Source organism: Convolutriloba macropyga, chromosome 14, assembly GCF_964194025.1.
Source record: "Convolutriloba macropyga chromosome 14, txConMacr16.3, whole genome shotgun sequence".
Taxonomy (NCBI): domain Eukaryota; kingdom Metazoa; phylum Xenacoelomorpha; order Acoela; family Convolutidae; genus Convolutriloba; species Convolutriloba macropyga.
In genome coordinates, this window is record NC_134481.1 from 41,741,126 (window position 1) to 41,766,040 (window position 24,915).

A 24,915-nucleotide genomic window follows, 5' to 3' on the forward strand; every position below is an offset into this window, starting at 1 on the left:
CCCATCATATAGCCCCCCCCCCCGTTTAGTGTTCATTTAACCTGTACCCCCCATCATGGTAATTATGCCATAATAGGGTACTCTGATTTCATGGGGGCTATAATGGGAAAACTATAATGGGCGCCCCCGATTACTTCTCGATTTCCACAACAACCGTGCGGTAACTGCTGTTCATCCCCCCCCCCCTCCCCATTCCTAAAAACCAGAAGTGAGAATAGAAGATAAAGTAAATTGAACATATCTCATTATTGGTGTTTACTTTCATGCATAAAAACACTGAGAAACTAACTCTGCTAAAAAATATTTTGTACATATATTTACAATGGAAATATTTACAATTGACAAAATACATATCCAAATTAGAATTAATTTTATTCACACTAATCGTTTCTTTTACACAAATTGTACTAGCAAGAAAGTCATTGAGCACCTTTAAAAGATAGATAGATATTATCTATGTTCTGGACACCTCGACTTACATTTCACCCATGTCAAAATAACTAACGTCATTTTACTCAATTTTCTGTATTCCTTTTAAAAATTAAATGCAGATATTTTGGGTTTGGTTAAATAGTAACCGAAGCTGTATATTACATTATCATTATATGGGGGGGGGGGGGGGGGGGCGTCGGAAAGATCAGACAAGTTTCATTTCTACTGAAGCCCTGTAACAGGCAGGTAACGAGAATTCCCCCCTCCACCTCCACCTCCACCCCCACCCCCACCCCCACCCCCCACCCCCCCCCCCCCATATCAGCACTGCTGTGACCATTACTGCTTGGGTATATTTGTACATTTTGTTCCATTAGTTATTTTGTCATTGGGTAATTTAATTGACCTGAGACCCTCTCAATCTCAAACACATTATTCAGTCACACATCTGGGCAAATTGATCTTTATTTCGTCCACAATTCTCCAGCCTTAGATGAAAGGGTTATTTGAAGTTTTGAACTTGAGCCTGCTCGTTGTTCTGACTGAGGAAGAAGAATTGTTACTCGCTTCTTTTGACCCATGCACTCTCGCAGTATGAGGACGTTGTTTGGATCTGCCTCTCACGTGGTCTTGTTTGTTGACAGATCCCTAAAGACAAGAATTGATCAATTCACACATCAGTCGGAAAAAAACTCAAATCACATATCTGCAACTGTTGCCCTCTCCCGTTCCACCGGAAAACTTGAAATATAGATTTCACCGCGCAGCCAGTTCGTTCGCCCCTTCATATCAATGTTTTTTTTTGTATCACTTAGCCTGTGAGAACACACTAATGCGTGTTTTTGCACTGGTTATGGCTGGTCGAGCCTAAGGAGGGATGAGACTAGCAATTACAATTTTTGGATCTCTTCCGTTTCTGCCCCCAGTACGTTTTGCACAACCCAATTACAGAGCCCGTGTCATTTTACATAGTAAATCATTAGGTAAAAAAATGGCACGTGCGATTGGGGAGCAAATAATATGCACCCAATAAGCTGGGGTGGGGGGGGGGGCACAAACGAATGATCCCAATTTTTTATACCATCATAAAGGTGTAACAAAACATCTTTAGATGGTCATTTTCTACTTTCGAAACCGGTGGAGGGGGGGGGGGTGTTGTTTGGGGACAAAATAGACACCCCGGAGGGAAAGCAGTTCAGTTCCGATTTGTATTAAAGAGAAAATTGAAAAAGATCCAGTAAGTTGATAGAGATACTGAACAATAAGACCTTGCTTTGCGCCGCCAGCTGCCACCAATCCTAAACAGTCATGCAGAGAGTACTAACAGTGACACCTATGATCAATTACAGACAAAGGTGCAAAATCGCAGTCCAATTTAGCGTACAAAATGAAGCTCTTAAGTAAATTTGTCTTGTCATCAAACACGGGTTCTTTTCAGCTTATGCCCCCCCCCAGTTACAGAGCACGTGTCATTACATAGTACTTCATTGTGTATAAATATGGCATGTGCTTCTGGGGGGTGCAAATAATATGCACCCTTTAAGCTGGGAGGTATAAACGGAAAAGATCAAACAAACAAGCTGGTCCAATTTTTTTCGCATATTTTCATTTCCTAGACAAAGAAAAAAATCTTGTGGGTTGCGCATCCTGGTGTTGACTACTTAGACACAACAGGCTGCAGGTTCTTTAGGCAATGCTACAGATTTTTGAGTTTTCACAGTAGTTCAAGTCTTCGAAAAAATCCATCTACATTGACTCTCAGAAATTGCTATCAATTCCTTAAAAAATATCAAAAGACCAAAACAAACTGAGAATACCCCCAGAGATTCCCAAAAAGTAACCGTCATTAATTCCCAAGAACCCTACTGTGATTTAAAACAAGTACAGAACGTGCTATTTTGATTGGATTTCGTATTTAGGCATACTTCTGTTTCCTCATGAGAGGTTACAAGGATTAGTAGCAAAACCGAACATAACTGCCTACCGTGGGGCAATTTGCTTTGAAACTACCAGTGAGCGGTTGGCTTCGGTAGTAGCCAGATAGGGCGCAAAGCGGCTAGCATTATGGGGGAGTAAGTGCTGGTTATGGGGGTCTAGGGATGGGGGTAGGGTTGGGAGGGCTGGACGAAAGGCGGTTCCAAACAGGTGGAGGAGGGTTGAATAATGTGGGTGTGTTGGGTGCGGAGAAGTGAATGAGTGTCAAACTTTCAAGATCGACAGGCAACCTTCACAGCAAGAAATTGTCTCTTTGAAACAGTTTTGGTGAATCGCAATCTTAGAGACTGGTTACGCGTAAGGCTCTAAGAGAACTTGATGCCTTTATCCCGTTTTTGAGGACTAAAAGTCAAATGTGTCACATACAAAATCGGTCGAGCAAAACATTCCATAAAAAAGACCACAGGATTAATATAAATGATAAAAGCTTCGTTTGAGAGCAACTAATAAACACCATAATTGAAATGAGCGAAAACAAAAAGCAGCCGAGAAGTCAAAGACTTCGGATAAAATGCAGAAAAAGCGCCAACAAGTACGTTTCAATTTGACTGGGTTGTGTATTATTGCCGATCAGTACTATTACCACTCATCATGAGACCAGGTAAGTAAGGTGAACCAAAAAGTCAAAAACTGGGCATTACGGTTTTATCCCTTTTCTATTTCCAACTTCGTATTTCTACATTAACTCCGTTCAATGTGAGCTCTTTTGCTGAGCTATTGCACTTCAAATGCACGTTGGGTAGAACGAGCAAAGAATTAGGCCAACCTAGAGACTCCAAAAATTTGACAGCAAGGAGAAACTTAATTGTCAAACAAAAAAAAACGATAGAAGCGCAATAAAAGCGCAATAAACGATTGAAGCTACAAAAACAGCAAGCGGAATATCCAAAGAGCATCGAAACAGATTTTAGTGATTTAGAAAATAGATAGAAAGGGATACTGAATGGAATTGACGCAGTTGCCAGCCTTTTTAAGACCAAAATCGTTTCACATTTAAAAGTTCAATTCAAAAAATTGAAATTCGTTACTTTATTTAGCTTGCAATTCGTTGTTTATTTCGCTTGCAGTGGCATGAAGCGGCTCTATAGAGAGGGTCAACGTTACGGGTGGATACGGAGGGGGTGGATTTACGAGAGGGAGTACAAGGTCAAGCCAGCTGATCGAACGAAAACTATCAGAAGAAAAATTGGCAGTATGAGAAATCGTTTAAAACACTTGCAGCCGTAAAGGATGGTCACTAGTAAAATTCCATTTAACTTCAAAAACTTACTCGGAGAAAATTTTTCCATAAATTTCAAGCAGCCAAAAGGGTGGATTTAATTCCCTCTTCATCCAGAACAAACACAGATCTATTCCTCTGAGATGAATTAGGAGGAAAATCTAAATGTTTATGCCTATACGTCTCTTATTGTATGTGACTTCAAATTAAGAACTAGCAAACTGTTTTGCTCGAACACAAAGTTTCATCACTCTAGGAGAAAAGTGCTATATTCAGCAACATCCGAGCACTATACTGCCAACAGCATTTCCAAACATTGAGAGTCAAGAATAATCAAACAAAATTTCAGCAGAACCGCGGCACAGTACAAGGTTTTTTAACTTGTTTCTACTAATAGTTTAAGGCCAAAACTATTCATAAGTTTTATAAAGTAATTCTTATAACCAGTGGTTAACCAACTTTTTTTGTCATGGTTACAAAGTTTGAATTAACATTTTAAAGATTTGAAAAGTGTATTAACATTTCTTTACTCAACAACCTATGACTTGTCAATTTTTTGAGCTTATCCAAATTATTACAGCATCACCTAATACAAGCTTTGTGTGAAAGATGAGGGCTATAGTGTAGAAGAACGAGGGACACATTGCTTTTTGATTTCCATTGAAAAACTGAAAGGGATAATAAGGGTACAATATTAGTCTTTTCTAACTGATGATCTTGTTTTATTGATGAGTAAGGAAACAGCTCGACAACTACTTCATGATACATTTAGCAATGTGTGTTCGTGTTATATTTATCAAATATTCGCAAATTTATTGCTAATAAATGGATCTATTTGATCTTATGGATCACTTATGTAAGAACCAAATTCCATTGTCCACATGCTATAGTCTATTATACGTTCTTTGGCTGCAAGATCTATATCTAGGGTTTGTCCACGAGATTTTTGTGAACACAACTACACATCTTTCAAGAATAGTTTGATTAGTCGAACCATTTCTTGAGTATTTTGGAGACTTCCTGAAGAAGTGCCTCCCTTCTCTGTCTCTCAAGCTGTTCACACTTGAGCAGTTGAGCAGAGTGGGGGAGGTGTCTACCCCCTCTACCTGCACTCCCTTTGAGAAAGGAGAGTTCAATCTCGTCATCATATTCTGTATCTGCTATACTATGAATGCTGCGTGCACAAAAAACAACATTGCAAACTGATTGCAACATTTTTTTACAACTTTTAACAACTTTTAACTAAATCTTTTTAAATAGTCTAAATATGTTGTTAATTTTGGAAAAAATATTAGTTTACAGCAAAACCAATACATACATTTACAAAAAATTTTATATTTAAAAATTTAAGCTTGTCTTGATAATCTAAATCCAAAAATAATTTGTAAGATTCTTGCCAAAACACTTCAATTGCAGCCACAACGTTCCCGTTTTGTGCATATGCTAAGGGCTCCTTCCGTTAAAAATACCCCCCCCCCCCCCACCCAAAAAAAAGTAGGGGATTTCCTTAAATCAAAAGACCCCTGTATGCAATTCAATTTTTCACCGTCCGCTTAGAGGCTACAAAATGTTAACGTCCACACGTTACTGCAAGAACAAACAACTTAAACACAGTCCGAATTCCTTCAAAGTTAGCAGTTTATCAATTATTTATATCTCAATTTATTCCCATTCAATATGACCAAAGTAGAAATTTTAGTAATTCACACATACTCACCATTGAGATTGTGACGAATCTAGGTCTACAGGCGCGTCGTCTCTTAGTTGAAGAGCTTTCAGCTTCTGATGAGGCGCCGAGGCTGCTAAAGAAGCTGAACGCTCTTTCCCACTTTTGCTGTTCGAAGAGTTTTGCCTGAAAGACGGAGATAAAAAATTTTATTAATGAATAGATAGATATTCTCGTGCGTTTGAACCACAGTAAAGTGGTCAGAGCATACAATTGAAAAGGCAAAAAATATGAACACGGTAAGTTTTGTATTATATGCATCAAAACTGCCATTATTAGATACTCATGCGATCAATCTTTACTAATAAAAGGTGATCAATCTTTACTAATAAAAGGTGATCAATCTTTACTAATAAATACATTCAACTTTCCTCATTCAGGAACACACGTTTTGACCTTCGTGAAACCATGCTGGGTGGTGATATTGGTGTCTCAATATTTTCCATATATTTTTTCCTTTTGTAATCACTTTTTCTAGCCTCTACAACAACGAGTGCTAAATTAACATCGTATTCTCTGTAAAGAAACATTTTGTTATCCAAGTTTTGAGTGAAACAAACTAATTTTCCAAAGATATAATTGATGTTGGCCTTATTTTTCTATCCTATATACGATACGGTAGTCATAATTACTGAGACCACACATTTTGATACCAGCAAACTAAGAGCCTCGGCAGCAAATTTGAGTTGTTTCAGCTACAATAAAGAGCAACTTACGAGTAAGCAGTGGTGACTTTGTTGATGATCAACAAATTAACTTTTCAAACTCAACCAGTATAGAGAACATACCCGACATATTGCCGGAAAGTAGCCGCCAAGGATTCCCATAACTGCGATGGTGATTGGAAGAGAAGATAATGGTCATTGATTTTTATACAAAGTGCGAACTATTTTGATGTCACTCCGTAGTTAGACATACTTCTGTACAATAATCACTAGAGATGGTAACTAAGACTTAAAGAACAAATTTCAAATAGAGCTTTAAAGCAAAATTGGGCTTTACAGGAGCAACTACTGATTAATAAACTTTAAGCAGAATGAGCGAAGATTAAAACTAGCCCAGAGGGGTAGAAAAATTTCACGCAAAATGCTGAACAAGCTGTAACTTAAGGCCAAAGAAACGAATTTTTATTCGCTGAAGTAAAAAAAAATATAATCAGAAGACTCCAGAACTGACTCAAAGTACACAATACTTTAAGCCCCAGCGAAACATTCGATGAATAAAAGCATTCGATGAGCCTACTAACCAATTTCATCAATCAAATTGAAACAAAAATAGAGGAAAAATAACAAAAGAAAGGCCAAAAATGATCTGAAAAAATTTTTTCTCATTCAAGTTCTCATTCAATAGCTAAGTAACCTGTTATATAAAAAAAACAATAGATACGCTAAAAACAGAAAAAAATCGAAAAAAGTGGAAAGAAAGAAATAACAAACATAACCGACTAACGTCGGGCGAATTGCTCTCAAACAACCGGCGAGCAGTTGGCTTCGTCAGTACCTAGCCAATGTTTAGTGAGGATAGACTTAGCTTGATTGAAGGGGCCTGAGATTAGGGTAATAGACGATGACATCACGCCATATAACAGCCGCATCAACAAAAGAATTAAGGAGAGAGAGAGAGAGAGAAAGATTAAACGTGAGCGAGAAGGAGAAGGAGACAAACTCCAGCTAACACAGAGAGCAAAAGAGAGCTATGATTTTTTCCATGATGAGATTCGAATCTACAACTTCAAGTTTTCCAAACTTGTTAGTAACTAAATCATATAGAAAAAAAGTTAAAGTGCAAAATTCCAAAGAAAAGTTTCCACATTTCGCAGTAAAGAACATGTTCAAAAACACTTTTTGTCTCTGGATTTTTCATGTAATCCATCTGCAAGACTTGAAAAGCTTTGTTGGCCAGTAATGATCGTTAAAACCAGAAAAGGACAAAAATATTCCAAAATTTTTTTTAAAAAAATTGCAAATTTTAACAAAATCTTGCAAAAACTCGTGATATTAAAATCTTCAGAACACCATTCCATTGTCTCAAGATACCATTTAGTATGTCTATTTCAAGCCTTAAACAGTTTGAACAGAATAAATTTTCAAAAATTTTTCAAATAAAAATTTGTCAAAAAATTTCTAAAACTCGTCATTAAAATAATGATAACCATTCCATTAACTCTAGAAACTAAGCAACAGCTTAGTATCGAACCTCGAAGGAGGCTTCTTGGCTCTTGAGGCTGGAAAAACCTCAAAAAAAATGACAATTTCAAAAAAATTGCCGAAAATTTTTCAAAAAAATGCTAAAACTCGTTAAATGTTAAAATGTTTAAAAACACCCATTGCATTTACAAACTATACAATAACTTGATATCAAACTCTAGAGGGGGTTCTCTGGCTCTTGGGGCTAGATGAACCTATAAAATCACAAAAATTGTCAAAAAATTGAAAGAATCGCAAGTTTTATAAAAACAAATCGATAAAATTGTGATATTAAAAAGTTGAAAACCATTCCATTGCCACTAAAATCTATGCAGCCACATATTATCAAAACCTTAAGCAGGTTTTCTGTACCCTGAGGCTGAAAAATCTTGAATAATGACAATAAATGTTAAAAAAATTAAAAATGCTACTTTTTTCAAAAAAATGACAAAATTCGTGATGTTAAAATCTTGAAAAAAAATTCATTACGTCTAGAAACTATACAGTAGCCTATCATCAAACCCTAGAGGAGACTCCTTGGCTCTTGAGGCTGGATAAACCTAAAATCCGACAAAAAGTTTCAAAAACCTTGAAAAAGTTTGCAAGTTTTTTCAAAAAATTGCAAAAATTCGCGAAGTTGAAATGTTGAAACCATTCTATTACCACTAGAAACTGTGCAGTAACCTATTATCAAACCACAGAGTGGGTTCATTGAAATCTAGGGTTGATGTAACTAAACAATTTGACAACAGTTTCAGAAAATTGACAAAAATTTTCAAAAAGCTTGAAAAAAATTGTGAAAATTTGTATAATTTTGCTTGTTTGTTTTTAGCGACCGGTTGTTCTTCAGTAACTGGCCATGGGGGGGGGGGGGGAGGGTGTGCTGATGAAGGTGGCATCAGTCGGGTAGGGGGGCAACAGCGCGGTGGGGGGGTGGGGGGCAATAGTGGGTGGGGGGTCAACAGTTGGGGGGGGGGGGGGGGTCTTCAACCACTAAGAACCGCTCTTCACACCATAATTATAAGTCTCCAAAACAGTTTGAGCTGAAACAGAGCTGAAAGGCTCTAAGAGCACTTAATGCCCGCTGGGCGCTACCTGTTTATCCCGTTTTTGAGGAAAAGTCAAAAGCGTCAGACGAAAAATCGGTCAAGCGAAAAATCGCATAAAAAAAAAGACCGACAGGACTAATATAATTGCTACAAACTTCGTTTGAGAGCAATTAAAAAAGTATTACCAAATTCCAAAAAAGTTAAAATGCTGCCTGTCGATTAATATTCTGGGAAATCTTTGATAAATTCTTCTGCTCAATTAATGGACTATCCAATTTTAGTCAGAAACGCTAAAAACAATATGAACAAAAAACCGCATGTGAACAAAAAAACCACCACAGGAAAGCGAACTTAGGTTCAAACACCATTTAAAATTAGAGCGAAAAAATTTGGCAGGCAAAATCACTCCTTTTTACTCCACTTCTTGTTTCAGCATGACCAAAATAGTCACTTCAATTAAAATTCAAAAATCATGAAAATGTATGAACAGCTCTTAAAAAAGACAGCGCCTCAAAACAATTGAAACTCTTTTAATTGGAAACCACGAACATCGCAATATAGCTCCGCTCAGCTGACAGCTTCTCAACTGTAATAATAACTCTATATTAAATAGTGAACAAGAAAAACTATTGTCAAAAGATTAATTCAGAAATAGGCAAAACGCTTTAAAAAAATAGACGAAAATGGGCCAAAATTTGATTGAAGTTATCATTTTTTTTAAAAAATACAACTCAAAATTAAAATCTATCAAATGAAAAGATCACCTAAACTAAAACAACTTCCCGTTTAAAACGAAAGTTCACCCCGGAAAAACACTCCCCATATGCTCCAGATGGGGGACTGAGGGGGGGTCAAACTTTTAAGATTGAGAAGGGTCCTTCACACCATGAAATTGTCTCCTCAAAACAGCTTCGGTGAATCACATATTCACAGACTATCAAGACGTTAGGCTTTAAGACAGCTGCTCGGCCACTTAATGCCCTCCGGGCGTTACCTGTTTATCCCGTTTTCGAGAACGAGAAAAGTTAAGAATCAGGCGAAAAATCTCATTAAAAAAGACCACAGGACTAACATAATTGCTACAAACTTTGTTTAGAGCAATTGCCCAATTTTTTGACATTGTTCTAAATGATTTTTGCCGTTGGGTATACATAACACTAAAGCGGCTGTATATGTTAACATAATTTTCTACGGTTCTGCGGAAACTGAACGATAGAACTAAATTCAACTCATATTTCGGATCGATTCAGTTTGTGTCCCCCTCCCCCTAGTAATTTATGCAACCCCCCATTACAGAGCACCTGTCATTACATAGTAAATCATTATCTAAAATATGGCACGCGCGTCTGGGGGATACGAATAATATGCACCCACTAAGATGGGGGCACAAACGTCAATCAGAAAAGCGCAACTTACGCGTAGGCAGTGGTGACTTTGTTGTTGGCTGAGGCTGAAGGGTGGGAGTACACCATGTGAGAAGTGTTTGAGAGAGGAGACCTCATCACATTCAGACCCAGAGTGGGACTCCACTTGCACAGATCCTCCCTCTCCCCCAAGTGGGCACGCAACTCACACAAGTGCTCCAATATCGCAACACCTGAACAAACACACGGGAGTGAGTGATCATGAGACAAAATAGAAGCAATTCTGTAACCCTCCCCTCCCACCCCCGGCGGTGCCCTCTGACACGGTCAGTTACTAAATATGTGATATTATATAGCACGTTAATATGTGGAAACTGCACACGCACTGGGAGCATAGCGCTTTGATGTGGATTTAGCTATGTTCATTTAATTAACTCACGAGATATTCTGACAGCAAATAATTCGTTCGACTTATCTTTCCGTTATCATAATGCTTTTCAGATTCGATGAATGAGCATCACTTCCTATTAGGTTTCCGATAATAATCGAATTTTTCTCCGACTAGTAGTAAAACTTTCAAACATACCCGGCAGATTGCCGGAAATAGCCACCATTGATTCCCATAGCCAAGGTTGGGATTGAAATAATGAAAAAACAATGATTTTTGTACACAAAAATTTTAAACTGCGAACTATTTTAATGTCATTTTAGAGCTGAAGATACTCCTGTTTCGCAGCGCGACGACACAGGGGCTAGTATCAATACCAATAAGCATTAGAGATGGTAACTAAGACTTATAGGAACGACGTTCAAATAGCGGGCATCTAAAGTTGGGCTTTGGGGGTTTATCCCGTTTCTATTTCTGACTTCAATTTTTTATACTGACTCTGTTCATTTTGAATTGCTTTGCTGAGCAACTGATGTTCAAGATCACTTTAGCAGAATGAGAGAAGAGAGAAACTAGCCTAGAGAAGTCAAAAAGATATCGCGCAAAATGTTGAAAAAGCGACAAAATGAGGTAGAGCAAAACATTTTTTTGTTCGACGAAGTAAAAAATATAGCTGTACAAGTCCTCACGTACAATTCAAAGAATTTCCATAGACTAAACAAAAACTGGACCTAGAACGGACTATGAACGGTAAAAATCAAAGTGAAATTGCCGCATGTGAACAAAAACCCACTAGTGAGAAATGTACAAACTGGTTCAAACAAAAAAAATAGGCCTAGAATGAACTATGAAAAAACTAGGCCTAGAATGAACTATGAAACAGCCGCATGCGAACAAAAAACCACTATTCCCTTTTTCGCTCCACTTCATGTTTCGGCGTGACCAAATTCACTACTCCAATTTGACTTCAAAAATCATGAAAATGGGTGAACAGATCTTAAAAAAAAGACAGCGCCCCAATACAATTCAAATTCTTTGAACTGTAAAAAATTAGGAGCGCTATAATTGCCGGCTGAGAAGATGAGGACGGCTATTAATCAAATCTCTCAAACCATCAAATTAGCGGTATATCATTTGGCTTCTTCGATACCTTTTACACGTGGTAGAAGTGCGAATTTGAATTGAGATTCCATACTCCACTGAATCGCATGTTCTCATCAACAGTAGCCGACTTTCACTTAACCATTCATGCTACAATCTGCTAATACGACTACTGGTTTGAAAGGTGTTAGAAATTTAGTTAAAAATATAGACAGCGCAAAAAGGTTTAACCAATGGAATTCTTGCAAAATAATATTTTCGATTAAAAAGACTAAACTTAAGTCTTATCATCGATGAAAACATACACAATCATACTGGATATAGAACAACCAAAATTGGGTTTTTTTCATGAGTCAGTTTCTTAAATGATGTCGGAAACTAGGATTTTGGTGCCGATAGACACTAACATGCAGGCTTGTGCGGGGCGAAAAATGATGTGCTGGGGTTTAATGAGGGCTGTAAGGTCGTCACTGCTCTGGGTGGGTCAATAGGGGAGCAATTGTAAACTGAAGATAAACCAGAGAATGAGGGGCGGAATTACGAACAGAGGATACACTGCTGAAGTTAGAGCTGTATGGATAGTAGTCTGTTTATAGTTGTTTGAGATTTTTGTTCAGTTTTGGAAAAGTTTGGTATTAAGGCTGGTTTTGTTTTTGTTGCTGTGAAACACAGGAATTTGGCAGAAGCGGCTGATTAGGTGTACCTTTATTTTTGGATTGCAGTTTTTCAGCGCATTGGTATGATGAGTTCAACTGGGTCTGAGATAAAATTGGGTCAACACTGGGGTTTTGCGGTGCCCTGACAGTCTTTGCATTGGTGGCAAAATGGGTGGAAGTAGAATACTACGTACTTCAATCAACTGATATTTACACAACTAAAATCTTAATTACCATTTGCGACTACGACCCCGGTTATTATCCGATTGTAGAATTTGATGCTGAAGTGCTCAATAAAACGCTTTCGTATTACCCAGGATGAGGTGTGCGAACCAAGCCAGCTCTGACCAGAATATCCAGACCAAAATTGGCTCTGATGAAACAGGCTTGAGTCGCGCACTGGGGGTGTCAGATCCACTTCGGTCGCGCATTGGCCGTACCATGACTGACACTTTTAACTGTTGAAGTAGCAGTAATCATTGGTATAATATTTTGTTTCAGAAAATATACGTTATTTTACGGATATGGAAACTGAGTTTTTCAGTAAAAACTTTTAGTTGAAACAAAAAACATAGCAGGACAAGTCCTGACGTACAATTCGAAGACGTTTCATTAACTAAGCAACAAACTAGACCTAGAACGGACTATGAGTGAATTGGGAAAATCATTTCTAAAAAAATCAGATCAATAAATTAAAAAAAAATCAACGTCAAAACGCCGCATGTGAACAAAAAACCACTAACGAGAAATGGAAATTTGGTTCAGACAAGAAACGAGACATAAAATGAACTATGAACAGATTGGGGAAAACATTTAGAAAAAAATTCGATCCAAAAAATCAAAACATAGCCGGCAGATTGCCGGAAAATAGCCGCCATTAATGCACATTGGAATTGAAACAGAAACAGAAAAAAAACCGAAAAACTGACCGAATTTTTTTCTGTTTTTTTACTGTCAAAAAGCGTTAATATAGCGAACACTTTCAGTTGGATTCTAAGTTTACATTTAATTCAGCTTTTAAATTGAAAGCTAATAAGCTTAATACCAATGTCAGCTAGCAAACACTCTAATGAACTTTGATAACATAATTCTCAATGACTTAATGACCGGGCTTCATCGGTTTATCCCGTCGATTTTGATTCTGATCACAGCTGTTAAAAACAGAAAAAAAAAAGAAATTGCCAGAAAAATCAGATCCAAAAAATTGATCAAAATTTTAAGAAAAAACAGAAAATCAATGTGAAAATGCCGCAAGTGAACAAAAACCTACTAGCGAGAAATGTACAAACTGGTTCAAACAAAAAAACTAGGCTTAGAATGAACTATGAGAAAACTAGGTCTAGAATGAACTATGAAACAGCCGCATGTGTACAAAAAACCACTAGCGAGAAAGTGAATTTTGTAGCTCTGATCAATTGCAGCCTGCTTCTGGGGGGGGGGGGGGCTAAATGGGACTAAGAAGTTCAATAGTGGGCTTCAAATAACCACATTAAAGGTTAAGTAAAAAAATGCCACCAATTTCGGCGCACTTTTCATTTGACTTTTAGTATTAAATTGCCGCCAATTGAGTTGAGCTGCTTGAAATTGTGATTGAGAGAATTTTAGATCAGGCGAAACGCAAAAAGTCAAGGGCGTAAAAGTCACCCGAAAGTCAAAACCGTCAAGCGAAAATTTTGCATAAAAAAGACACACACGTTTACAATAATTGCTATGAACTGCGTTCAAGAGCAGTTAAACGTACAAGAGCAATTAAAAAGACAGCGCCCTAATACAATTCAAAATCTTTGAAATGTAATAAAAAATAGGACCATAATAGCAGGCTGAGAAGCTGACGCGGCTATTAATCATTTCGTAAACTGTACTAATGCAGCTGATTGTACTTTACTCATGCGAAATTCAATGTTCATCTACTAAAACAAACTAACTCTTCCCATTACAACCCCCCCCCCCCCCGAATAACCGTAAATACACCAAAACGAGTGAGCTATAATGGAAAAAGCCAGGTGGGTGGTGTAGGAACTCACCTCTCTGCGGCATGTATGCATATCGTTTGGCCCATTCGTCCAAGAGAAGGTTATTATATTTGGCAGGCTGGTCGAAGTATTTGAGGTACTGTGAAGTGTTAATTGCAGGGAATACTCTGAGAAAGTCTCCTGCTCTGTTCATTTCGTCCTCTGTCTCAGTCAACAACCGGATGTCCTCTGAGGTCAGAATGTCAAGAATAGTCGACTTAATAGACTAAAAAAAGTCAAAAGTGAAGCATGCATCAAATGAAAGCTGCGGGAAGTACTAACATCTTGATATGCTTTCGGTACAAAATCATCGAGAAAAAATATGATAACAGGTATTGAAGATTAATTGTGTTGAGTAAATTTTCAGCTTGCAAGTTAGTCCAAGAAGTGCTGGTTTTCAGGTAGTCGAACTACTTATTGATAGCTCAACCATAAATTATATCTTTAAAGCGTGAGAAGCAACTTCAGTTGAAAAACAGGAACCACAACTATTCTCAAAGCCAAAACTAAGCCAAAATAAAGGAACAGACAGGTTCTTAACTCATTTTAACAAACATATTTTGAGACGATTTGCTTCTTAAATTCAATCATTCAATCATTAGTGCTGAAAATGCAAAACCAAACGCACCACGTCATCAAAAAATTTTGCTTCGGTGAACCCCTATTCTATTTATCAGAACCAACAAAAATTTCAACAAAACAATATGAGAATCTGGAAACGATATCTGATGCTCCTATAAAGTTACATATTAGAAACCAGCAGCTTCTACCTCTTATGAAAAAGGTGAGCACAAGATCAACATCGTCCGTTTATGCACTCTGTATATGCTAATCAAAAAACGGATCAATAGCTTGAACATAACCGACTAACGTCGGGCGAATTGCTCTCAAACGACCGGCGAGCGGCTTCGCCAGTAGCTAGCCACGGTTTAGTGAGGCTAGCTTTAGATTAATTGAAGAGGCGTAAGGTGACCGCAGCGGGGCTGCAAAAGTGGATTGGGGGGACTGATGTGGAGGCGGTGGGTGGGTGGGGCGTGGAATCAATTTCTAAGAACCGCCGTTCACAACATAAGTAAAAGTCTCCACAACAATTTCTGTTAACAGCATACTTAAAGACTAGTGGGCTGAACGGCTCTAAGAGAAGTTAATGCAAACTGGGCGCCACCTCTATCCTGTTTCTGAAGACGAAAGTCAAATGTGTCAGACGAAAAATCGATATTGCATAAAAGAGACAAACATGATTATTATATTTGCTTTTGAGAGCAATTAACAATGATTTCCTAAAAAGTGCCTGTTGGGTCATGTATGACAAATCATTTCAACTATAACTCATTGTTAATGAGGATCAGAGATGATGACATCACGACACAAAAGCAGCTGAAGTGCGACATCAACAAAAAGAGAGAAGATAGAGAGAGAGAGAGAGAGAGAGAGAGAAAGATGAAACGTGATCGAGAAAGAGAAGGAAAGAAACCCTAACCGACAGGGAGGAAGAGAGAGAGAGGAATATTTTCCATGAAGGAATTCGACTCTGCAACTTCTAGTTTTTTAGCTTTGTTAGTAAGTAAATCATATAGAAAAATTCAAATTTTAGCAAAGCCTTGCTAAAATTCAAGATACTATTATCTTAAGAACCATTTCATTGTTTCAAGAGACTATCCAATATCCCTGTTTCAAGCCTGAAATAATTTCACTGGCTCATAAAGATCCATACACTTGGAACAAAAACTTTCCAAAAATTTGAAATTTTTAACTTTCAACCAAAAATTACAAACTGGAGCCATCAAAAATATTGATCACCATCCCAGTAACTCCATAAACTATGCAGCAGCTTATTATGAAACCTTGGAGGTCCCAGGGCCCCTGGTGCCGGAAAAAATCAAAAACATGAAAAAAATTATAAATATTTTAAAAAATTGCTTAAATTGGTGATATTAAAATCTTGAAAAACATTCCTTCGCATCCATAAACTATGCAGTAGCTTATAATCAAACCCTAGAGGAGGTTCCGTGGCTCTTGCGGTTAGAGAAACCTCAAAAGTGACAAAGAATTTCAAAAGACAAAAGTTGCAAGTTTTATAAAAAAAATTGCTGAAAATGTGATATTAAAAACTTAAAATTAATCCATGTCCAACAAAAAATTACAAAAAACTTATTATCAAACCCTAATGGAGATTTTCAGACCCTTGAGGCTCAAAAACTTGAATGACTGTCAAAAATTTGAAAAATGGCAAAAATTGTCAAAAGACTGCAAAAATTTGTGAAGTTAAAATCTTGCAAGACGTTCCATTACATCTAGAAATTATACAGTAACCTACTTTCAAACCCCAGAGGAGGTTCCTTGGTTCCTGAGGCTGAAAAAACCTTAAAAAAATTTCAAAAAAAACCTGAAAAAATTGCAAAAAATTGTGACATTAAGAAGCTGAAAAACAGTTCCATGGCCAATAAAAAATTGTCAGCAACGTATTATCAAACCCTTTAGGATGTTTTCTGGCCCCTGGTTCTCGAAAGACTTGAATAAGGAAAACTCAAAATTTGAAATTGCACGTTTTGTCAAAAAATTGCTGAAATTTGTGACGTTAAAATGTTGAAACCAATGCATTGCCACTAAAACTATGCAGTAACCTATAACTTAAACCTGGAGGAGGTTCTTTGACACCTAGGGCTAATAATAATAAAAAAAGCTTGAAAAAAATTGTGCAAAATAGTATAAAATTGCGTTTTTGGCGAGCGGTTGTTCGTCAGTAGCTAGAAACGGGGGGGGGCACCGAGGGCTGATGGGGGGTGGGGCAACAGTGGGTGGAGGTAACAGCGCGAGGGGTTGGCGGGAATAGTGGGGGGTCAACAGTGGTGGGGTCTTCAACCTGTAAGAACCGCCCTTCGTACCATAAGAATAAGTCTCCAAAACAGTGAGCTGAAACAGAGCAGAAAGGTTCTAAGAGCATTTAATTCCAACTGGGCGCTACATGTTTATCTCGTTTTTGAGGACGAAGAGTCAAAAACGTAAGACGAAAAATCTGTCAAGCGAAGAATCGCATAAAAAAGATCGACAGGACTAATATAATTGCTACAAACTTCGTTTGAGAGCAATTAATAATAATTTGATAGGAGAACTCAGCTCAATTGAGTCAGTTTCTTTTTATGATCAGACAAATTTTGTCCCAGATTTTTTTAATATAGCCAGCAGATTGACGGAATAGTTGCAAAACAGAATCGCATAACGCATAATACAGATAGAAACACAGATGAGTCGAAAAAGTTGTAAACGCCAAGTTATTCAGTGATAAATAAGGCTTGTTAAAAATAACTCCATGGAAGCCTTTTTATTAGGGACCTTTAGTACACATATGAGTTACTCTGACCTTGAACTAATTCAAAGTTTTAAGGTGCAAAAGTTATTTTGTCAAGCGAGGTACGTCAAAGAGGATCAAAATCTAATCAAGCAAACGATCTAATAGTCTTAGCTAGAGTGAGAAAGTGCGCCACTCTAGTAAAAATCCAGTTAGTGAGAGGAAGAAGTCAATCAGAAAAAGGTAGCATAGCCGGCAGATTGCCGCGGAAATATCCGCCGTTGACGCATATTGGGATTGGAACAAAAAGAAAAGAAGATAAAACTGAGTTTTTTTTTCTAAAGCTTCAAATCGTGTTCTCATTCGGCGTGCAGTTTAAGTTATCTTCTAAAACTATACCTGATTCAGCGTCTTAACTGAAAGCTTTTACGCCTAATAGTAAGCTCAGCTAGCAATCGCTCTAATATACTTTGATAACCTAATGAATCATGATTTAATGCCCGGGCTTTATCGGTTCATCCCGTTTTTTTCACTTTGCTGTTTTGATATTGACCTATTCACTACATTGCTTAATTAAATGCGTGAAATAATTGAAAATCCATTTAGTTGAAACAGTGAGTGTGTAAGTCACGAGCCAAACTTGAAAATCGTGTAATACGAAAAACGCGAATCCTGTTAATCGTTATGTAAAACGAAAAACGTGGTCAAAAGGTAAAGCAAACTTGAAACAAACAAACTGACCAATGTCGGAAGAATTGCTCTCAAACGACAGGCGAGTCAATACAATTCAGGGACTGTAGCCCAGAAAAATTTCTCTTGGGTGCAAAAATAGTTAACCACGCCGGGATTCGAACCATGGACCTCCAATCCCTCACCAGAAGCACTTCCCACTCGGCAATCAGGCACTTCTTGTTGCTATGCTGCAATCAATTTTATTTTAGCAACAAGCTTTACTTCGGAGTGAGAGCAATAGAGATCACTAAAAAATGAAGAACGAAAGCTTGAAGAAAAGCGTAAAAATGGTCAAGCAAAAAACTTGCAAAAAAAGACCAACACGTTTACAATAATGGCTACGAACTTCGTTCGAGAGCAATTAAAAAGGAGCGCATAAATAATAGCCGTTGAGAAGCTGGTGGCGGCTATCATAAAAAAGAAAAGATCATCAAACGACAAAAACAAAAACCATTGCCAGTAGACTACCGGAAGCGACCCGAAGAGTCGTGCAATATAATTTCTCCAGTTATTATCTCAAAAATTGATTTAGAACTATAGAACGTTTCAACCATGAGTATTACCAGCAGTTCCCAATAAATATGTATAAGCAACCAAACTACTGTTCAATGCTCAAAATGAAAAATCAACGTTCTGAAAAATAAACAAATGGCCGAAAACAAAAGTAAAAAGTTGAAGTCTAAAAAACGGCTTCAGAATAAAAAACATAACCGACTAACGCCGGGCGAATTGCTCTCAAACGACCGAGTGAGGTTAGCTTTAGCTTGATTGAGGGGGCATGAGATTAGGGTAATAGACGATGACATCACGCCACATAACAGCTGTTGAAATGCGGCATCAACAAAGGATTTAAGGAGTGAGAGAGAGAGTGTGTGTGCGAGAAAGAAGAAAGAAACGCCAGCCAACACACACACACACACACACACACACACACACACACACAGAGAGAGAGAGAGAGAGCTGGAAATTTTTTCGATGATGAGATTCGCTTCTACAATTCGCTCGAGGGCTGATGGGGGGTGGGGCAACAGTGGGTGGAGGTAACAGCTCGAGGGGTTGGCGGGAATAGTGGGGAGTCAACAGTGGTGGGGTCTTCAACCTGTAAGAACCGCCCTTCATACCATAAGTATAAGTCTCCAAAACAGTGAGCTGAAACAGAGCAGAAAGGTTCTAAGAGCATTTAATTCCAACTGGGCGCTACATGTTTATCTCGTTTTTGAGGACGAAGAGTCAAAAACGAAAGACGAAAAAATCTGTCAAGCGAAGAATCGCATAAAAAAGATCGACAGGACTAATATAATTGCTACAAACTTCATTTGAGAGCAATTAATAATAATTTGATAGGAGAACTCAGCTCAATTGAGTCAGTTTCTTTTTATGATCAGACAAATTTTGTCCTAGATTTTTTCAATATAGCCAGCAGATTGACGGAATAGTTGCAAAACAGAATCGCATAACGCATAATACAGATAGAAACACAGATGAGTCGAAAAAGTTGTAAACGCCAAGTTATTCAGTGATAAATAAGGCTTGTTAAAAATAACTCCATGGAAGCCTTTTTATTAGGGACCTTTAGTACACATATGAGTTACTCTGACCTTGAACTAATTCAAAGTTTTAAGGTGCAAAAGTTATTTTGTCAAGCGAGGTACGTCAAAGAGGATCAAAATCTAATCAAGCAAACGATCTAATAGTCTTAGCTAGAGTGAGAAAGTGCGCCACTCTAGTAAAAATCCAGTTAGTGAGAGGAAGAAGTCAATCAGAAAAAGGTAGCATAGCCGGCAGATTGCCGCGGAAATATCCGCCGTTGACGCGCTTGACGCATATTGGGATTGGAACAAAAAGAAAAGAAGATAAAACTGAGTTTTTTTTTCTAAAGCTTCAAATCGTGTTCTCATTCGGCGTGCAGTTTAAGTTATCTTCTAAAACTATACCTGATTCAGCGTCTTAACTGAAAGCTTTTACGCCTAATAGTAAGCTCAGCTAGCAATCGCTCTAATATACTTTGATAACCTAATGAATCATGATTTAATGCCCGGGCTTTATCGGTTCATCCCGTTTTTTTCACTTTGCTGTTTTGATATTGACCTATTCACTACATTGCTTAATTAAATGCGTGAAATAATTGAAAATCCATTTAGTTGAAACAGTGAGTGTGTAAGTCACGAGCCAAACTTGAAAATCGTGTAATACGAAAAACGCGAATCCTGTTAATCGTTATGTAAAACGAAAAACGTGGTCAAAAGGTAAAGCAAACTTGAAACAAACAAACTGACCAATGTCGGAAGAATTGCTCTCAAACGACAGGCGAGTCAATACAATTCAGGGACTGTAGCCCAGAAAAATTTCTCTTGGGTGCAAAAATAGTTAACCACGCCGGGATTCGAACCATGGACCTCCAATCCCTCACCAGAAGCACTTCCCACTCGGCAATCAGGCACTTCTTGTTGCTATGCTGCAATCAATTTTATTTTAGCAACAAGCTTTACTTCGGAGTGAGAGCAATAGAGATCACTAAAAAATGAAGAACGAAAGCTTGAAGAAAAGCGTAAAAATGGTCAAGCAAAAAACTTGCAAAAAAAGACCAACACGTTTACAATAATGGCTACGAACTTCGTTCGAGAGCAATTAAAAAGGAGCGCATAAATAATAGCCGTTGAGAAGCTGGTGGCGGCTATCATAAAAAAGAAAAGATCATCAAACGACAAAAACAAAAACCATTGCCAGTAGACTACCGGAAGCGACCCGAAGAGTCGTGCAATATAATTTCTCCAGTTATTATCTCAAAAATTGATTTAGAACTATAGAACGTTTCAACCATGAGTATTACCAGCAGTTCCCAATAAATATGTATAAGCAACCAAACTACTGTTCAATGCTCAAAATGAAAAATCAACGTTCTGAAAAATAAACAAATGGCCGAAAACAAAAGTAAAAAGTTGAAGTCTAAAAAACGGCTTCAGAATAAAAAACATAACCGACTAACGCCGGGCGAATTGCTCTCAAACGACCGAGTGAGGTTAGCTTTAGCTTGATTGAGGGGGCATGAGATTAGGGTAATAGACGATGACATCACGCCACATAACAGCTGTTGAAATGCGGCATCAACAAAGGATTTAAGGAGTGAGAGAGAGAGTGTGTGTGCGAGAAAGAAGAAAAAAACGCCAGCCAACACACACACACACAGAGAGAGCTGGAAATTTTTTCGATGATGAGATTCGCTTCTACAACTTCAAGTTTTCTAGCCTTGTTAGTAACTAAATCATAGAAAAAAACTGAAAGTGCAAAATTCAAAAGAAAAGTTTCCACATTTCGAAGGAAAGAAAATCTTCAGAAACAATTTTTTTCATGTAACCCATCTGCAAGACTTAAAAAGCTTCGTTGGCCAGTAATGATCGTTAAACTCAGAAAAGGAGAAAAATTTTCAAAAACTTAAAAAAACAAAAGCAAAGTTTAACAAAATCTTGCTAAAATTCGTGATATTAATATCTTCAGAACGCCATACCATTGTCTCAAGAGACTATCTAGTATCCCTATTTCAGGCCATAAACAGTTTCACTGGCTCAAAGATCCATACACTTGGAACATGATAACAATTTTTCAAAAAATTTTCAAATAAAATTTTATCAAAAAATTGCGAAACCTCGAGTCATTAAAATAATGATAACCATTCCATTAACTCTAGAAACTATGGATCAGCTTATTGCCAAATCTCGAAGGTGGTTTCTTGGCTCTTGAGGCTGGAGAAACCAAAAAAAAAATGACAAACAATATCAAAAAACATGATGATTGCCACAAATTTTTGAAAATGCTAAAACTCACTCGTTTAAAGTTAAAATCTCTAAAAAAACTCCATTGCATCTAAGAACTATAAAAAAACTTAATATCAAACTCCAGAGGAGGTTCCTTGGCTCTTGAGTCTAGATAAACCTATAAAATGACAAAAAATTGTTCAAAAAAATAACTTGAAAAAAATGCAAATTTTATGAAAAAAGAGATAAAATTTGTGATAAAAAGTTGAAAACTATTATATGGCCAATAAAAAATTTTCAGTAACCTTTCATAAAGGCCTAGAGGAGGTTTCTTGGTTCCTGAGGCTGGAAAAACTTAGATAATGACACTAAATTTTAAAAAACTTCAAGCTTTATCAAACAATTGCTAAAATTCGTGATGTTAAAATGTTAAAACCACTCCGTTACCACTAGAAACTATGCCGCAAACCCTATTATCAAAACATTATGAAGTCATAACGTTTGTCTGAACCCTGATGCTGAAAAACCCTGATTTATGACAATAAATGTTAAAAAAAAATTAAAAAAGCTAATTTTGTCAAAAAAATGCTAAAACTCGTTAAGCTAAATTTTGAAAAAACTCCAGTACGCCTCGAAATTATACAGTAACCTATTATCAAACCACCCTAGAGGAGGTTCCTTGGCTCTTGAGGCTGGATAAACCTAAAAAACGACAAAAACTTTCAAAAACTTTGAAAAAATTTGCAAGTTTTGTCAAAAAATTGCAAAAATTCGCAAAGTTGAAACCATTCTATTACCACTAGAAACTATGCATGACTATTATCAAACCACAGATTGGGGTGCACCGGGGTGCTGATGGGGATGTCAACAGTCGGGTGGGGGCAACAGCGAGGTGGGGGGGGGGTGGGGGGAATAGTGGGGGGGTGGGGGGGTCAACAGTTGGGTGGGGGGGGGGGGGGTCTTCAACCTCTAAGAACTGCTCTTCACACCGTAAGCATAAGTCTCCAAAACGGTTTGGGCTGAAACAGAGCTGAAAGGCTCTAAGAGCACTTAATGCCCGCTGGGCGCTACCTGTTTATCCCGTTTTTGAGGACGAAAAGTCAAAAGCGTCAGACGAAAAATCGGTCAAGCGAAAAATCGAATAAAAAGACCGAAAGGAATAATATAATTGCTACAAACTTCTTTTGAGAGCAATTAAAAAACTGTAAACTACCAATAGCTCTCATCAAACCGTCAACACCCGAACACCCAAATATAGCTGAGCTCAGCTTAAAAGAACTGATTTTTTCAACCATAAAAAAATTTACTGATTTTAAAATAAGTTTATTTAGCCTGAACTCACTGAACGCTAACAATTCCATTAAAAAATGAATTTTTGAGAGATTTTTTTTGAGGCTCTTATATATTATCACAGAAAAAATGACGCAAAAAACTTACAAAAAAAATTTCTGTGTTCGTCTTAAGAACGTAGTCTAGTAAAGTATATACGTGAACGTGTAATCTATTAAACTAGAAGAAGCAACACTCTCTGATCATGATAAGGCTGTCAAACGTAGTATATTTCTGACATTTTAACGAAGTTTCTCGTTCACCCATTACTGAATATAAGGTTTTGTGCCCTCTTAGAATATTGACAGAAAAAAAGGTTACCTGATGCAAACTATCATAAAGTTCACTTTTTGGACAAAAACATTTTCACAAAATTGCTCGTCTCAATCAACTGTTAAAGTCTTGTATATACACAATCCGTAGCCTTTCTTATACAATACTCTTCAATAGTAACCTCAATTACAATTAATATTATTATAAAGACCAACAAAAAGATGAAACAGCAGTTTTCAGGTTTGCAGCTAAAGCTGTGAAAAGAAAAATTGAACAAAACAAAAACAAAAACCAAGACAACCGCAAATGAGACTAAGAAGTTCAATAGTGCGCTTCAAATAACCACATTAGAGGTTACATATGAACATATACAACTATTAAGATTTAAAGTGAAAATGGCACCAGTTTCGGCGCACTTTTCATTTGACTTTTAGTATTAAATTGAGTTCAGCCGAGAAATTGTGATTGAGAGAGAATTTTAGATCACGCGAAACGCAAAAAGTCCAGGGCAAAAGTCCCTCGAAAAGTCAAAATTGTCAAGCAAAAATTTTGCATAAAAAAGACACGCACATTTACAAACATAGCCGGTAGAACTTGGGGCGGGGGGGAGGGGGGTGTGCGGTGTAGTTTAGATAATTAGGGCTGACTTATATAGGAACAAAAAATCGCAAAATGACCTCTTCACCTTGAACATTACCAGCAGTTCCTAATTACTATACATTACAAACGAAGCTACTGTTAAAGTCCAACGTTCGAAAACAGAAGTCAACAATCAAAAACGGAGGTAAATGCTCGAACAGAAAGAAGTCAAAATTCAAGGCATGAACAAACTTGCTTTCTGCTTAAAAAACCTCTAGAATCTCAATACTCCTCTTCGAGTCGTAATAATTGCTTCTCTACGAGAGCATCTCTCAAACAATCAAATTAGCCGTATATCATTTGGCTTCTTCGATAACTTTTACACGTGATAGAAGTGCGAATTTGATTTGATTTCATACTCCACTGAAGCTCATGATTTTCTCATCAACATTAGCCGACTTTCTCTTAACCATTCATGCTACAATCTGCTAACACGACTACTGGTTTGAAAGGTGTTAGAAATTTAGTTAAAAATATAGACAGTGCAAAAAGGTTTAATTAATGAATTCTTGCAAAATAATATTTTCGATTAAAAAGACTAAACTTAAGTCTTATCATCGATGAAAAATTCGAATTATCTAATCAATTTTTACAACAACGTAAAAAACTTATGGTCAACATTGCGCAGTGCGTTCAGCCACCAAGGAGACAAATGAGAAATCTAGCCGATGCATAATTCTGATTGGGCGACAAATCTGATTGGTCAAAATATCAACAGTTCGTCCAACCATTACAATTGGTGTGCGGTCAAATTATCGTCTTCAATTTTCAAT

At 37.3% G+C, this 24,915-nt stretch overlaps 1 protein-coding gene across 1 annotated transcript in view; it reads right to left on the bottom strand.

Annotated features, from left to right (window-relative positions):
• Positions 1–772: 772 nt before the first annotated feature.
• LOC142353120 (uncharacterized) overlaps positions 773–24,915 on the bottom strand; it is a 95,787-nt gene continuing 71,644 nt past the window's right edge. Inside the window, exons 23-26 of the mRNA XM_075405327.1 lie at positions 14,141–14,354; positions 10,024–10,204; positions 5,364–5,498; positions 773–1,080 (exon numbers count right to left, since the gene is read on the bottom strand). Of these exons, the coding sequence (XP_075261442.1) occupies positions 1,053–1,080; positions 5,364–5,498; positions 10,024–10,204; positions 14,141–14,354 (558 nt within the window). The 3' untranslated portion in view covers positions 773–1,052. The remainder of the gene's footprint in view (positions 1,081–5,363; positions 5,499–10,023; positions 10,205–14,140; positions 14,355–24,915) is intronic.